Here is a 13,336-nt window from a genome sequence, read left to right as displayed (position 1 = left end):
TATTTCCTTTGTCTGTGGAAATGCTGAAGTGAATATAATAATTTCCGAAATAGCAGAAATCATGTTATTGAGAAACTGCCACATTTTAATAAGCAACAACGCAATTACATTTTACATCTGATATCGCATCGGACAAAGTGCAAGTATTTTACAGCGGGTGCACTCACACTAGGCCATCTGGCCGTGGCCGTGGCCGTTTTCACCGGTTTTCACACCTAACCGTGCTCAAATCTGCCAGTGTGAGTGTGGCCAGGCCAATTTGGCTACGCAACCTGAGCTGGATGACGTATAGTCCATGCGACGACCACGGACATAATAAAGGCGACGAGCCTTCTTTCCTGTTAAACGGTAAACATATATCCAAATAAGCAACAGACTCAGCAAAGTGTGATCTGTGTTCTCTGTGATGTTGTCCATTGTTGTTAGAACTCTGACTGGCGGCAGACTTTATTATGGTCCATGCAGCGGACGCTTAGTGATGACGTGTTACTTACGACGTGATGACGTATGTACAAGAGCCTACCGTGGCCCCGGCCCCCAGGACCATATATATATATTAACAGTGTGTACCTACCTTGGTTATCAGCTATCATATAATGGTGTCCAAATGGCTGCATGTGTAAGAAATAGGATTTGAACCAAGTGTTACAATAAAAAAAGCTTTTATTACAAGACCCCCCCACCCCAAATTTTAACAAAACACTTTTTTTTCCAATTCTTTTGGCTGTTTGGCTGGGGCAGAAGAGTGGAAGGGGAAACAAAGACAGGTAAAGAAGAAGTAAGGAAAGGAATGAGAGGATGAACAGTGAAATGAATGAACAGTGTGATAAACACAAATGATTACCAAAAAGGTTATAATTACTGATTTATCAAATACGCAGAGAAGAGCATCATCGAATAAAGATTAAGGACCTGGATTATATTTAACAGTATTGAAAACTGTTGAAATTACAATTCAGAGTGGAGAAGGCTGAAGGCATTGGCCCTAAAAGTGTCAGTCTCACCCACTCTGGATTATCGCCTCAAGAGACTGAGAAATGCTTTTAAAAAAAATGTAATTTCCCCTATTGGTGAAATGAACCTTGTCTTTTAAGTATAAACCACAGCAGTTAAACCTTATTCCATGATGCACTACGCTGTTGCCTCCTAGCTCTACACTAACAAATGCGTTCATCACACTGTTCACCCATTTCCTAGGGTGATTTAGCTTTAGCTTCCCCGGATGGTCAGCCCTCCACCGGCGTCTCTAGTTGATGTTAGAGTAGACGATCTGCATTGCTGGGAACTGCCGGTGGAGGTACTGCAGGTCCTGCTTCATTGCGGCAACAACCTCAACTCCCTCCAGGCGTCCAAGTTCGTTGCCGCCACAGTGGATGAGCAGGACATCCGGGGCTGTTCTTCCTTTCAGGGACTGCAGGAAGAAAGGGATGAGGGTCTTCCATCTCAGCCCGCCTCAGCCAAACCAACTGACCCTGGCCTCTAGGCCAAGATGGGGGCCACAGGTTTCCCTGGCTCTCTCCTCTCCACGGCGGACGTAGCTGTCCCCGATAATCCACACTTCTGGCCCTAAAGATTACAAAACACAGATTACTATACATGTAAATACAGAGTGAGGGGACTGTTAATTTATAGAACAATATAGCTTAATATATCCTATTCATACAGTCATTAGCTTATGTCATATGCAGTATTTGTATGAATTCAGTAAACATGTAATTCTAATCATTTGTCATATTAGGGGACACACAGACAAAACAAAATGATGTTCTGTGAATATATTCTCCTTAGTCAAGCTAAATACTTACTTTTAATAGGGGGTTGCCCTGGTACTCCAGCCCTTGTCTTTTCCATTTGATTTGCAATAGCTACAATATAAATATAAGAAAAAAGGATTAAGGTACCTAGCAAACATCCACTGTAGACATCCAATGGTAGCATACTTTAATATTTCTGGAGAGCTGTAATGTTTTACATTATTTAACATTATAGATTTCTATTAAGAAATATATTTCATGCAAAACTCATAAGAAACTTTAAAATGTACCTTTTCGATTTCGATGAGCCGACGATGCGCACATGGAAATAGCAGTGAGAGTGGCGGATGGAACCGTTCTCTATAAATAGATGATCATGCAAACATTTCGGCCTTTCCACCAAACTCACTTGAGAAGATAGTCATCGATCAATCAATGCGAAAATTACTGTTTGTGGCGGCTAAGCCTGGTATTGCAGCTGTTTAAGCGGGCTGTGGACGGGTCCCTCAAATCATGGGACCCAGAAGTAGATATCTCCGTTCACTCCAATACAAGTGGGGAACAGGAATGTGTCTCCGCAAAAAATGTCTGGATATCAATCAAAGGCTCATAATTACCTTCATGCCATGTCCTAAAAAAATGTAAAAACGCCACCTCAAGCGTTTTATTAGCCGTTATCTCAATTAATTTTTTGCTGGGGAAGAGGGGTGTGCAGCTGAAAGGAGTCGTAGTGAAACAAATGGCATCCGAGAGGGCCTAGTTCAGTGTTCCGTTAACGTGTCCGATTTTTGGACTGGTTCATCTGCTGCTCAATAACTCTCACGGTCCTCTGCTTGAGATCATTGTGATAGCCTACATCATGTATTGATCCATTTATTCAAAAGATCCAAAGACAAAGAACAGGTGCACTACGGTATAATTTTATATTGTTGTTGGACCGGAGTAGGGGGACGGGCATGCGTTCTATATTTCTGCATCTGGTACGTCATGAAATAGGGCGTAGCCATAGACCCATATGATGCGGAAGCATATCGCTCCTTGATATTGCCCTGCGCCACTGAGCAGTTTACATAGGAGTGAATAGGCGTCATTTTGGAATCCGTTGTCCATTCTATAATACGTCCATGGGCCAGGCCACAGTTGCGACGGCCAACGGCCACGGCCAGATGGCCTAGTGTGAGTGCAGGCCAGAGAACAATGGGGCCATTTGAGCACGGTTAGGTGTGAAAACGGCCAACGGCCGCGGCCAGATGCCCTAGTGTGAGTGCACCCGTAAAGAGACAAATCACTAGAACCATTTTTCCAAGTGTTGCATTTAATAGTATGCATTAAATAGATTATTCAGAATATTTAAACAGCCTAGCAATAAACCTTACACCTCTTTCATCAAACATTGCACGTTAGGATTACGCTGTAAAAAGGGGCCTTCAGCCAACAGAGCCATTTAGTTTTAATTCATTGTGTTTGATCATTTTCAAGCTTAACTCTAGCCTTGCACATGGCCATAAAGGGGCCTTCAGACAAGCCACCTGTCTAAGCCACAGGTGTTAGCAGAACATCCTGAATGTCAGTGGGGTTGGGGCTGGCTGCCTGGGGGACGCTAAGCTGTGGGCTGGCTGGCTGGCTGGCTGGCTTGCTGGCTGGCTGGGGGACGCTAAGCCGGGGGCTGCCCCGGCCTGCGAGCAGTCTGAGCACCACTTTGCTCTCCAGAGCACGGTAGCAGTGCTGAATGGAGTCCTGTTTGAGGGGCAGATTTAATCAAACGCATGATTCAGAAAGAGAGGAGTCTTTTTGTTAGCATTGTGTGTGTCAACAGAGAAGCACCGGCTTGCTATTACAGTAGCAGTGCAGCTGGTGTTATGGGAAGGAGCTAAACCAATAGGTATAAATGTCAACAGAGAGACGTTTTGCTGCCCATCCAAACTCATTCAATAAAGGACACTTAGTGAGACACCCAGCTTATCCCTCACATGATATCTTATTATCCACTTGATACTGTCAAAACTCCAAAATATGCCCAAAGAGGCTGGTGACACAGACCAAGTCACAGAGATAAGGCCAGGGCATTGTCCGGTTTGTAATAAAAGTCAACACAGGCTGTTAAAAATCACCCCTCACCAGATCAATGGCCAAAAGTTCGGCCAAGTGCTGCAAAAGTGAATCACAGGAGAACCTGTCTTGGAGGAGTGTCAGTCTTTGCATGGCAATCCCCACACAGGCACATGCAATGGTGGAGGGATGGAACAACACAAACTGGTTCTCTGAAAATAAAACAACAAAAAACATTTATTCTTAAACAAAGGGTGAAGGATGCTGTGTCTTATACCTGGACATCTATAATGGACATAGTTAGTGTCTGCCTTAGAAAAAAGACTTGACGTGACTATTTTCTGAGAGCCAAATATTACTAATAGGAGTGAAAGGCAAGATGTTACCAAGTAAGAAGAATGTCGACATTGTTGTCACACCCAGAAAAACAAAAAACAAGAGCTTTACAGAAGGCGTTGCCTCGACATCCTACACGCTGGCCTGATAGCTCCAGGCACAGGAGTTGGGACCCGACGTAAATCAGTCTGCCCATTCCCACACCTTTTTGAATGGGAGACATGGTGATGGGCTAAAATATCCTTTCCTGTCTGGAGTCTGAATGAGAACAAACTGCCTGAAAGGCTGTTACCTAGTGCATTGTGGGAAAAATAACTAAATTGAGTCTCATGGGAAATCACCAAGCTAAACATGGCCTTTTCAAAGCACACAATACAGGATTACACAAACCCAGTTCCCGGCATCCTGAAGGAACTGCTGACACATCACCACCAAAAGTTATGGCTGCTTTGACCACTTTGTTAACAACGCTAAGAGTCGTTTATTCACAACAAGTAGGCCAACTAAAAGTGTGTTCTTTCACGTTATTACCAATTAATTTAATCTTGTCAGTTGACTTTATTTAATATGCCTGGTGTGGTGGCTCACCAACGGCTGCCAGGTATATAAAGGAGTGAAGATGGCAGAGCACGGACTTGAGGTCGAGGGAAGCAGCAAACGGGAGAGCCTGCAGGATGGGCTCTAGGAAATCACTGGGTGACACAGTGGCCAGCTCCCATCCCAGGACCGAGATCAGCGCGACTTCCAACTGCTGCAACAGAAACACAATGGAAGCCCATTAGTTTATTTCTGAATTTAATTCAGATTTCATTTTTTTTTGTGATCCATTCCCTTTGTGGTAAGAGTTTGATAAACAATTGTACGGAAAGTGTTCTCGATTATGTACATAGTCTTTACCACGATTTCTGAGAGTGATATTGAGTTGTCTGTGTAGAGGCAGAGCTTGCTGGCACCGAGTGGAACAGTGTCCCGGTATTTGGAAGCCAGGAACATGCAAACGGATCCCAAGAGTTGCAAATGGTCCTTTTCCGTGGGGATACGGCTCAAATAAATATCCAGGTAACTGATGGCCAGTGGAAAGACCTGTTCCTCGCACAACTCTTCCTCACAAACCTGTCGGGGAAAATCAGAGGGTACGATTGGGTGACCATATGCTGTATTGCCCCTTGTTGACGACAGACTCATGGATGAACAACGTACCCGTAACATCCACATTGCCAGGACTTGTCTCATGCATGGCGTGATCTGTTTCTGGACAGAGCTACAGTAAGGTGTGGGTCGGCAGGTCTTCTCCTCGTCCACCATGTATGGCAGGGTACGACGGGCAATCAGCGAGGGATCACTGACGGCCCGGGGGGCATTGACGTTTCCATTTTCTGTGCTACTGCTGCTGTCATGTAGATTGTCCCCTCTGCAAACCAAATCCATTTGACCCACTGAAAGCCAAACGGTTTTGTACGACGGAGTATTAGGGCCACACGTGAAGAAAAAAAGTATTTTTGCCGTGACGACTTTAAAGTCGACACTTCGACTTTAAAGTCAACACGTCGACTTTAAAGTCAACACACCGACTTTAAAGTCAACACGTCGACTTTAAAGTCAACATGTGGAGATTAAACTCGAAATGTCGAGAATAAAGTTGAAATGTCATGTCAACTTTAATCTCGACGTGTCGTCTTTAAACTCGAAATGTCGAAAATAAAGTGGAAACATCAAATCGACTTTAATCTCGACGTGTCCATTTTCCGTTCCTCTGTCAGCACGCAGCTAGACGCTCCGGGCATCCTCCCAAGCGTGCAGCGGATGACCCGAAGTAGTCGGCAATAACCCTTGGGTCATTGTTTGTGGTGTAGGCCTCCATCCAAACAATATATTCAATTTAACCTTCAATGTTCTACAGATGGCAATGCCGTATGGCTTTAGCTTATCGTACCCATCCATATGCCAGAGTGCATTTCGGACCTTTGCTGTGATATTGCCTGCGCCTCAGACGCCGGGCACGCCTTTGCTCCACACCCTCAGGATCAAGCAACTTGATCAATTGTCTTACTGTATTTTGCGACACAACATAACCTTTATGTATTGCACGGAGGTGCAACCATCTGTATCTTTGCATCTGCCAATTTCCTATGTTAAACCCGATTCTGAAATACAATTTTGCCAAATTATCTATACAAGCCATTGGATTCAGTGCAGGCTCTTGGAGCGGTTGCTATCCCTCCCAACTAATTTCAACTGTATTCTCGACATTTCGAGCTTAATGACGACTTCAATCTCGACGTGTCAAGATTAAAGTCGACATGACATTTCAACTTTATTTCCGACATTTCGAGTTTAATGTCAACATGTTGACTTTAAAATCGACGCCTCGACTTTAATCTCGTCACAAAAATTCTTCATGTGTGGCCCTAATAGAGCTCGCCATTGCTCATGGGACCTATGAGACCGAAACAAATGAATGGGAGTCAATGGAGAGAAAGTAATTATTTTCTGATCCCAGTCTTTATATGTCCCGGATTACACATATTGTTTGTGGATTTAAATGATAATTTTTCATGCAAAGAAAACTATAATTTAGCGGGTATGAGTTTGATACGGTTAGTTTTTGTGTGGGGCGCTTTGTGGACTACAACTCCCGCTGCTCTCGACGCGTATGATATACGTCACCACCACTCGCAAACTGATCCCGCAGTCGGAACATAGCTGTGTCTTTGGTGCACTTTACCACCTTCTTTCACCTCGATCAAGGCTTTTGTGCTCTCCTTGAAAGAAGGTGGTAAAGTGCACTTCACAACGCTCATAAATACAAATGTACAAATGTAATAGCTTATAGGGAACATTACCAGTAAACTCTATAGCCGTTATTTAGCTCACGCCTGGCACGTCTATCAACCGGCGTGAAAGGAATCCAGTCCGGTGTGGGTAGTAGGGTACCGGTGTGGGTTGGGGTGCGCATCAAGGTCCCCGGTTGATCTGGCAGCCGAGTCAATCCGACACCGACACCTGTCGAACGCTGATTGGATGTTACGTTACACAAGTCATGAGGGTGCACTCACACTAGGCCATGTGGCCGTGGCCGTTTTTACACCTAACCGTGCTCAGACTGCCAGTGGGGGGGTTGGCCAGGGTCTGATGAGACTGCACCGTATTGAGGGGAGGATGGATGGGGCCATGCATTGCGAGATCTTGGCCAACAACCTCCTTCCCTCAGTAAGAGCATTGAAGATGGGTCGTGGCTGGGTCTTCCAGCATGACAACGACCCGTCAAAATCTTTGGAGGGAGCTGAAAGTCCGTATTGCCCAGCGAGAGCCCCGATCTTGAGAAGGTCTGTATGGAGGAGTGGGCCAAAATCCCTGCTGCAGTGTGTGCAAACCTGGTCAAGAACTACAGGAAACGTATCTCTGTAATTGCAAACAAAGGTTTCTGTACCAAATATTAAGTTCTGCTTTTCTGATCTATCAAATACTTATGTCATGCAATACATTTCATATTAGTTACTTAAAAAACATACAATGTGATTTTCTGGATTTTTGGTTTAGATTCTGTCTCTCGTGATGAAAATTACAGACTTCTACATGCTTTGTAAGTGGGAAAACCTGCAAATTCAGCAGTGTATCAAATACTTGTTCGCCCCACTGTATGTCCATGTCGTTCTAGGACTAGCTAACAAGTCAATGTTATATTACGTATTGACGTATTTGCGGATTTTTATAACCATAGCGGACCACTTTCCTAAATGTACGAAAAGTTGCCAGGTCCTCATTCTGCTGAACTGGCCTGCTGAAGGCCGTTTATATTCAAAAAAAAAAATATAAATATATATATATAAATATATATATATATATATATATATATATATATATATATATATATATATATATATATATATATATATATATATATATATATATTCATTCAATGAAACCAAATATAATCTTTTTTTAACATGATTAATAAAAGACCACCTTTATAGAATAAACAGTTTACTACAAATTACAATGGTGTTATTGATCAAATACATCACATTAGCTGTATGCAGTTTTGTTTTTCAAAGTGTAAATGGAAAACATAATCCAGTAAAGCTGGAAATAATATTGCAACTCTACATTCATAATTTTTTATGTAAATGCAGCATTGTGGGATCTACAAATGTGTTTGCTGGCTGAACTGGCATAACATTGTCCTTGAGTTGATTCTCCTCTAATCCATAGCCATGGTCACAGGTATAGCCGTTTCAAGGTCTCTTGACTCCGAGTTTTGTAGCTCGCGGCGGATCTCTGCAGAGATGTGCGGGTGGGTTTGTACTTTGAGCAACTCCAGCACTGCCTCCTTCTGCTCAGAAGCAAGGTCAGCCTTGTAACGCTGAGCCATAGTGAGCAGACTCTGGTGCCAGAGAACAGGAAGTTCGCGCTTCTCACTGCGGAAGGACAGGAAGTGGGCAACCAGGGCATCCAGGACACGGAATGGCAGGGCGTACTTCTTGTCCAGCAAGAGACGCAGGAAGATACTGTTGGCACCGTTGTACTCCATCTCGGCTAGCTTTAGCATAGCGGCACTGAAAGTAAACATGGGATATCCAGACATTAACACAAGAAAATAGAACATTACAATTATTTCTTTAAAATCATTACCCTTTTTCTGCCAAAGCTAATACACAATGCAGACAGTTTTACTCTAAACACAACAATGATATTTTATGTGTGTAATCATAACATACCTAGAATGAAGCACAGGGATTGAGCATTTGGTGAGAATGCTACCAACGATGATGGCTTCTCGAAGGGTACATGTTCCAGATTCACAAAGAGGAAGCAGGATACCTGAGGAAAGGAATCAAATATTTGGTCGGAAGGATAGTTGAGCAGAATTGAAGTGTGACTTTTGATGTGTTTGAGCTGATATTGTATGTATTTAAAGTGCATTAGGCAACGATATCAATCCACCTTATTATTACATGCTGCAAAAACTTGCCAGTAATATATCTTCAATCGATGAATAGAAATTTGTAAATTTCAACATTGGGTTATGCATAACTATACAAGTGTTCCCTGGGTACACAACTTTTAAATTTCACACTTTAATAAACACTGCCACCTAGTGGTGTTGTCTGACCTTGACATGTGACCTTTTCTCCAAATTTCTGTGTAACATAATTGCTTTTATCCAGTAATTGTAATACAATTGTTTTCATAAATAACTGTGGAGGAATGTTATAGCTTCTTGTTTATGGTTTTACAGTGTTCAAGAAGTGAGTTTTTTACCTCACCATTTAACTGTATGCAAAACACAATGCCATTCCAAAAGTCTATGTACAGATACACTTCATTTTGTAAAGTTAAATTGACACAATAAAATGTAACCTCGACATTGAAAATTTTTTTTAACTGCAGCCATGCCACAAAAGACCCATAACATGACCATTATATTCCATCTGGTACTTATTTTGTAAAGAAACATTGCAAACTTTTTGTGTACATACATTTGTAAAACACTTAATAAGCAACAAGTCTCTAGGGATTACCTAGAAAGACATTTGGTCAGTGTCTCCCTTACCTTTAAACCATGCCCCTGGCTTGAAAAGGGCCTTCTTTAGTGCACAGTAAAGATGGAAGTTCAGTTTTTTGTACTCTGCAATATCATCCCGGATGCGGGGTAGCAACACCAAGTTGAAAAAGCGTTGCGCCATTCGCTCCTTTAGATTGGAGGAGAAGATCCTAAAGAAAAGTACATGAAGTCAGGTTAAGCACTATGCGTTCATCTTAAAACCCTTTGGATTTACTCCCTTGTAAAACAATGTGTGAATCAACACCATCACCAACCTGGTTGCCTGGTACATGGCAGCTGCCGTCCAGGTCTCTGGTTCCGTCATATATAGAATCTGCTCCCAGTTTGATAGCGAAGGGATAATTTTAAAAGCCTTTGGAAGCTTACCACTGCGATATCTTGATAGAACCTAAAACAATGTAAAAAGATGCCATATTACCATGACAATAATGCTTTCAGGGGTATTCTTGCAGTGTAGTCCAAGTGGTCTCTTAATATCCCCACTACTTAATTAATGCACATTAAATACTATGATAAAACAACAATGTTTTTTGCCTTCTTATCCACTGTGGTGATACAGATAGAATATGTACACAGCGACAAGGCTCTTACTTTGTTGACCCCTCTGTACACTTCCACAACCCTTGGATCGAGCTGGGGCATCGGCCTTCCAGACGCCTCGGACATCACTGTTCCCACCTCCGTCTGCTTCTCTGTAATCTTATCCATAATAATGTCGGCTAGGGTTCGTCTGGAAGGAGCAAAGCAAAGACAGGGAGTGAGGCATACGAAATAGATACAGGCACTGTTCATGATAATGTAACCGCCGTCTCAAAGAGCTGTTTAATGCTACAGTGACGGCCAAGCTTGTCTTTAACTACTTTTCCATTGGCTTGGATAACCGTAAGGGTTAATTTTGTGAGCAATCCAGAGCAGAACCTGATGCGGCTGAAGATAGATATTTTGTGTGCATCTAGCAAGTAATTTGAATGAATGTTAAGCCTTGGCCCTTCCTGCAAGCAAGACGAGTTAGGTCCAGTGCAATTGTGTACTTTGAGTGTACTGTACAAGCTTTACCTCATTGGAGGGTTCTTGTTCATGAACATCTCCATGGCTTTCTCATCCGCTGCGTCTACCATAACTTCAGTTTCACCCCCAGCATCAGCATCCACATCCCCAGCTTCTCCAAGAGCTGGCCACTCCTCATCAGAATCCGCATCCTGGGTGCTGGACCCTAGAAAAAGGGAAATTCACATTACGTTTGCCTGTATCATGATATTCCTCTTGAAATATGAATACTGTCCTCGGCCTGAACTGTATAAAGTTTTGTTATAAGGACTCTATGTGTCAATATGTACTACTTCAAGGGAAGCCCAACCAAAAAAAACTATTAACAAACATTAAGTGTGATTGGAGGATAGGCGCAGGCTCAACACCTAAAATGATCTCAAATGCATATCTTACTAGAAGTTATTGATAGACTTACCGAGAGTTGTGACTGGCGCTTTCTTTGTCTCGGGTGACAATCCATATTCTGTCTGCAGTTCATCTTGCTGAATGCGAGCCTGTTCCAGGATTCTCCTTGATAAACGTTCATCCACATACTCGTCCTCATTTTCTACCTTATCCTGACTTTTCACTCGCTCGTGGACACGAGCAGCGTCTCCTTGCATGATCTGATCCGCCAATGAAACTACACCCTTTTTACTACCGCCTTTAGACCTCTTCACTTTAGGCATTTGGACAACTCTATCGAACTATATGATTTGAGAAATATTAGCATACGTGTTCCAATGTAGTGCGTAATCTCACCAATCTTTCAGTAAACACAGACCGGTGGGTAATGGTTGCTCTGCACGTGTTGACGTTCATGTGTGGAGGGGGAAGTGACGTCATAGAGGGTACGGCTACGATTCTTTTTAGTTAGATTTTCCATGACATTATAGTCATTATTATTTTTTCTTTCATTTATTAGTTAACACATACGCATACATATATGTTGTTTAATCTAGTGTGACAGAAATAGACAGATAGCACGTTGTCATGTATTTTCAAGCGGAAGTCTTAACCCGGAAACATTTAGTCAAAAAAAAAAAAAAATCATCGTTGGCCAAAAATAATGGGGGTGACTTGGTAAGTTTAGGTATTTTGTTAAAAATGTTGTATTATATTACATATCTGATACATCATATATGTGCTTTAATTGCAGCTCTTCTTTTGCTCTCTCACACTTGCTTCCGACATATTTAAAGCATTGAATTAAGTACTTCATTCAATCGCTTTCTGTAACGATACAGTAGCAGAGAACGCAAACAAAAAACCCTAACTACGATCGACCGGGATGCTTGTGACGATTTAGCAGCCAAGTTATGCATATGAAACGAAATCCTTTTACAAATGTACTGCTCTTTGTTTTCCCCAGTGTGTGCCAGGTGCCAGTTACAGAGGGGAAGAGTGTGCAGCAGACGGTGGATGTACTGCACAAGAAACTGGAGCAGTTGGGTGCTGTAAAGCAGGGGAGCTTTTGCGTGGACTGTGAGACGTATCATGCAACAGGAAATGTCACAGGTACTACGATATACATTTGTCCCAAATAACGTATGTGCTAAAATATAAATGACGTGTCAAAGTTAATGTTTTTTTCTTTCAAAATAAACCAAGAGAGGCATATGTATTCTGCCTACATAATTTGTATGTTTTATTCTGTAATCCATGCTCTTACATTGCACTCATATCACATGGGTTTTGTGTTGTTTTTCAGGACAACCTACCAAACTGCTATACGTTATGCACAACTCTGAGACTCCGTTGAGTTGCCATGCCTTATTTGAAGGGGGACCCTGCCTCACAGCTGATGGGAACTTTGATGTCCTCATGTTGAAGCTGAAAAGCCATTTCCAGAACGCCAAGGCGCACAAGGTGGAGTGCCGTGGTTCTAGATATCGATACTGCGACTTCCTTATAAAAGTTGGCACGGTTACCATGAGCTCCAGTGGAAGAGGGATATCTGTAGAGGTGGGCAGTTGACACGTTGATGAAACATTGCATTATTCTTCTTATCTAATCACTGACACCAATCCCTAACTTAATCCCTATTTGTTGCTGTGTTTTCAGGTTGAGTATTGTCCATGTGTGGTTCCAGGGGACTGCTGGAATCTAATGAAAGAGTTCATGCAAACCTTCCTTGGCTCAAGTGTTCCAGAGTGGCCAACCGTGTTTACTAGCAAGCCCGAAGGCCTCTATGCACCGGCAGACAGTGTGGACACTATGAACCAGTACCTGGAGCTGTTCAACAAACTGAGGAAACAACCAGTCCCAGGAAGCAACGTCCGATGAAGCTTCAGCTGCATCACATCATATTTTTGTGGTTTGGATTCACTTCCAATAAATCAAAAGGGGTCCTAGACATTTGACCGTTTTTCAGGAGATTTGAATTCCCTATGTCTCTTACATTAAGGAAAGACATCATTGATGAAAATAACTAAGGGTGTTTTGCATATGCTAATTTTCAGTGGGTGCGACATGAATGGCTACAAAAAAAAAAGAATACTCGTAGTGTCAAATGATATTGTCATAAATATTTTTTTACGAAGCCTGACTTTTGTGTAATTATTTTATATTTTTTGAAAAAGCTTTCAGACTAATAATAAAA

General features: G+C 42.4%; 3 protein-coding genes and 1 long non-coding RNA gene across 5 annotated transcripts; 1 reads left to right on the top strand and 3 right to left on the bottom strand.

The window, feature by feature from the left end:
* Positions 1 to 645: 645 nt before the first annotated feature.
* LOC115557470 (uncharacterized) lies at positions 646 to 2,430 on the bottom strand. 2 transcript variants are annotated; one of them, XR_003979190.1, is made up of 4 exons: positions 2,372 to 2,430; positions 2,045 to 2,114; positions 1,806 to 1,865; positions 646 to 1,566 (listed from the first exon to the last, which is right to left on the bottom strand). It is a non-coding gene; the product is annotated as an uncharacterized LOC115557470 (long non-coding RNA). The 2 variants fall into 2 exon arrangements; XR_003979189.1 differs by lacking the exon at positions 2,372 to 2,430 and having other exon boundaries at positions 2,045 to 2,325.
* A 619-nt stretch (positions 2,431 to 3,049) lies between these two features.
* Positions 3,050 to 7,440, bottom strand: ccnd3 (cyclin D3). Its single transcript, XM_030375307.1, has 6 exons — positions 6,983 to 7,440; positions 5,340 to 5,575; positions 5,037 to 5,252; positions 4,728 to 4,890; positions 3,873 to 4,015; positions 3,050 to 3,491 (listed from the first exon to the last, which is right to left on the bottom strand). The coding sequence occupies exons 2-6, from the start codon at positions 5,565 to 5,567 to the stop codon at positions 3,288 to 3,290; spliced, it is 954 nt and encodes a 317-aa protein (XP_030231167.1). The 5' UTR covers positions 5,568 to 5,575; positions 6,983 to 7,440; the 3' UTR covers positions 3,050 to 3,287.
* Positions 7,441 to 8,106: 666 nt separating this feature from the next.
* Positions 8,107 to 11,571, bottom strand: bysl (bystin-like). The gene is made up of 7 exons (XM_030375292.1): positions 11,171 to 11,571; positions 10,762 to 10,918; positions 10,297 to 10,435; positions 9,960 to 10,093; positions 9,694 to 9,854; positions 8,858 to 8,960; positions 8,107 to 8,695 (listed from the first exon to the last, which is right to left on the bottom strand). Exons 1-7 carry the CDS (start codon positions 11,421 to 11,423, stop codon positions 8,341 to 8,343), a joined length of 1,302 nt encoding a protein of 433 aa, XP_030231152.1. The 5' UTR covers positions 11,424 to 11,571; the 3' UTR covers positions 8,107 to 8,340.
* Positions 11,572 to 11,712: 141 nt separating this feature from the next.
* On the top strand, positions 11,713 to 13,276 carry med20 (mediator complex subunit 20). The gene is made up of 4 exons (XM_030375317.1): positions 11,713 to 11,817; positions 12,107 to 12,252; positions 12,446 to 12,699; positions 12,799 to 13,276. The coding sequence occupies exons 1-4, from the start codon at positions 11,804 to 11,806 to the stop codon at positions 13,018 to 13,020; spliced, it is 636 nt and encodes a 211-aa protein (XP_030231177.1). The 5' UTR covers positions 11,713 to 11,803; the 3' UTR covers positions 13,021 to 13,276.
* Positions 13,277 to 13,336: the final 60 nt, after the last annotated feature.

The sequence above is a fragment of the Gadus morhua genome, chromosome 13 (genome assembly GCF_902167405.1).
Source record: "Gadus morhua chromosome 13, gadMor3.0, whole genome shotgun sequence".
NCBI lineage: Eukaryota > Metazoa > Chordata > Actinopteri > Gadiformes > Gadidae > Gadus > Gadus morhua.
Note: the sequence above shows the minus strand (reverse complement) of the source record. Positions and strands in the feature narration are given on the sequence as shown.

Excerpts from the sequence above, each read along its gene's own strand:
- bysl (XM_030375292.1), bottom strand. The coding sequence starts at position 11,423 with ATGCCTAAAGTGAAGAGGTCTAAAGGCGGTAGTAAAAAGGGTGTAGTT. Across the intron at positions 10,436-10,761 it reads AACAAGAACCCTCCAATGAG|ACGAACCCTAGCCGACATTA; the intron begins GTAAAGCTTGTA and ends TGCTCCTTCCAG. Across the intron at positions 8,696-8,857 it reads ATCCCTGTGCTTCATTCTAG|TGCCGCTATGCTAAAGCTAG; the intron begins GTATGTTATGAT and ends GTTTACTTTCAG.
- ccnd3 (XM_030375307.1), bottom strand. The coding sequence starts at position 5,567 with ATGGATTTGGTTTGCAGAGGGGACAATCTACATGACAGCAGCAGTAGC. Across the intron at positions 5,253-5,339 it reads TGGCAATGTGGATGTTACGG|GTTTGTGAGGAAGAGTTGTG; the intron begins GTACGTTGTTCA and ends TTTCCCCGACAG. Across the intron at positions 3,492-3,872 it reads AACTTTTGGCCATTGATCTG|GACTCCATTCAGCACTGCTA; the intron begins GTGAGGGGTGAT and ends CCCCTCAAACAG.
- med20 (XM_030375317.1), top strand. Across the intron at positions 12,253-12,445 it reads TGCAACAGGAAATGTCACAG|GACAACCTACCAAACTGCTA; the intron begins GTACTACGATAT and ends GTTGTTTTTCAG. Across the intron at positions 12,700-12,798 it reads GAAGAGGGATATCTGTAGAG|GTTGAGTATTGTCCATGTGT; the intron begins GTGGGCAGTTGA and ends CTGTGTTTTCAG.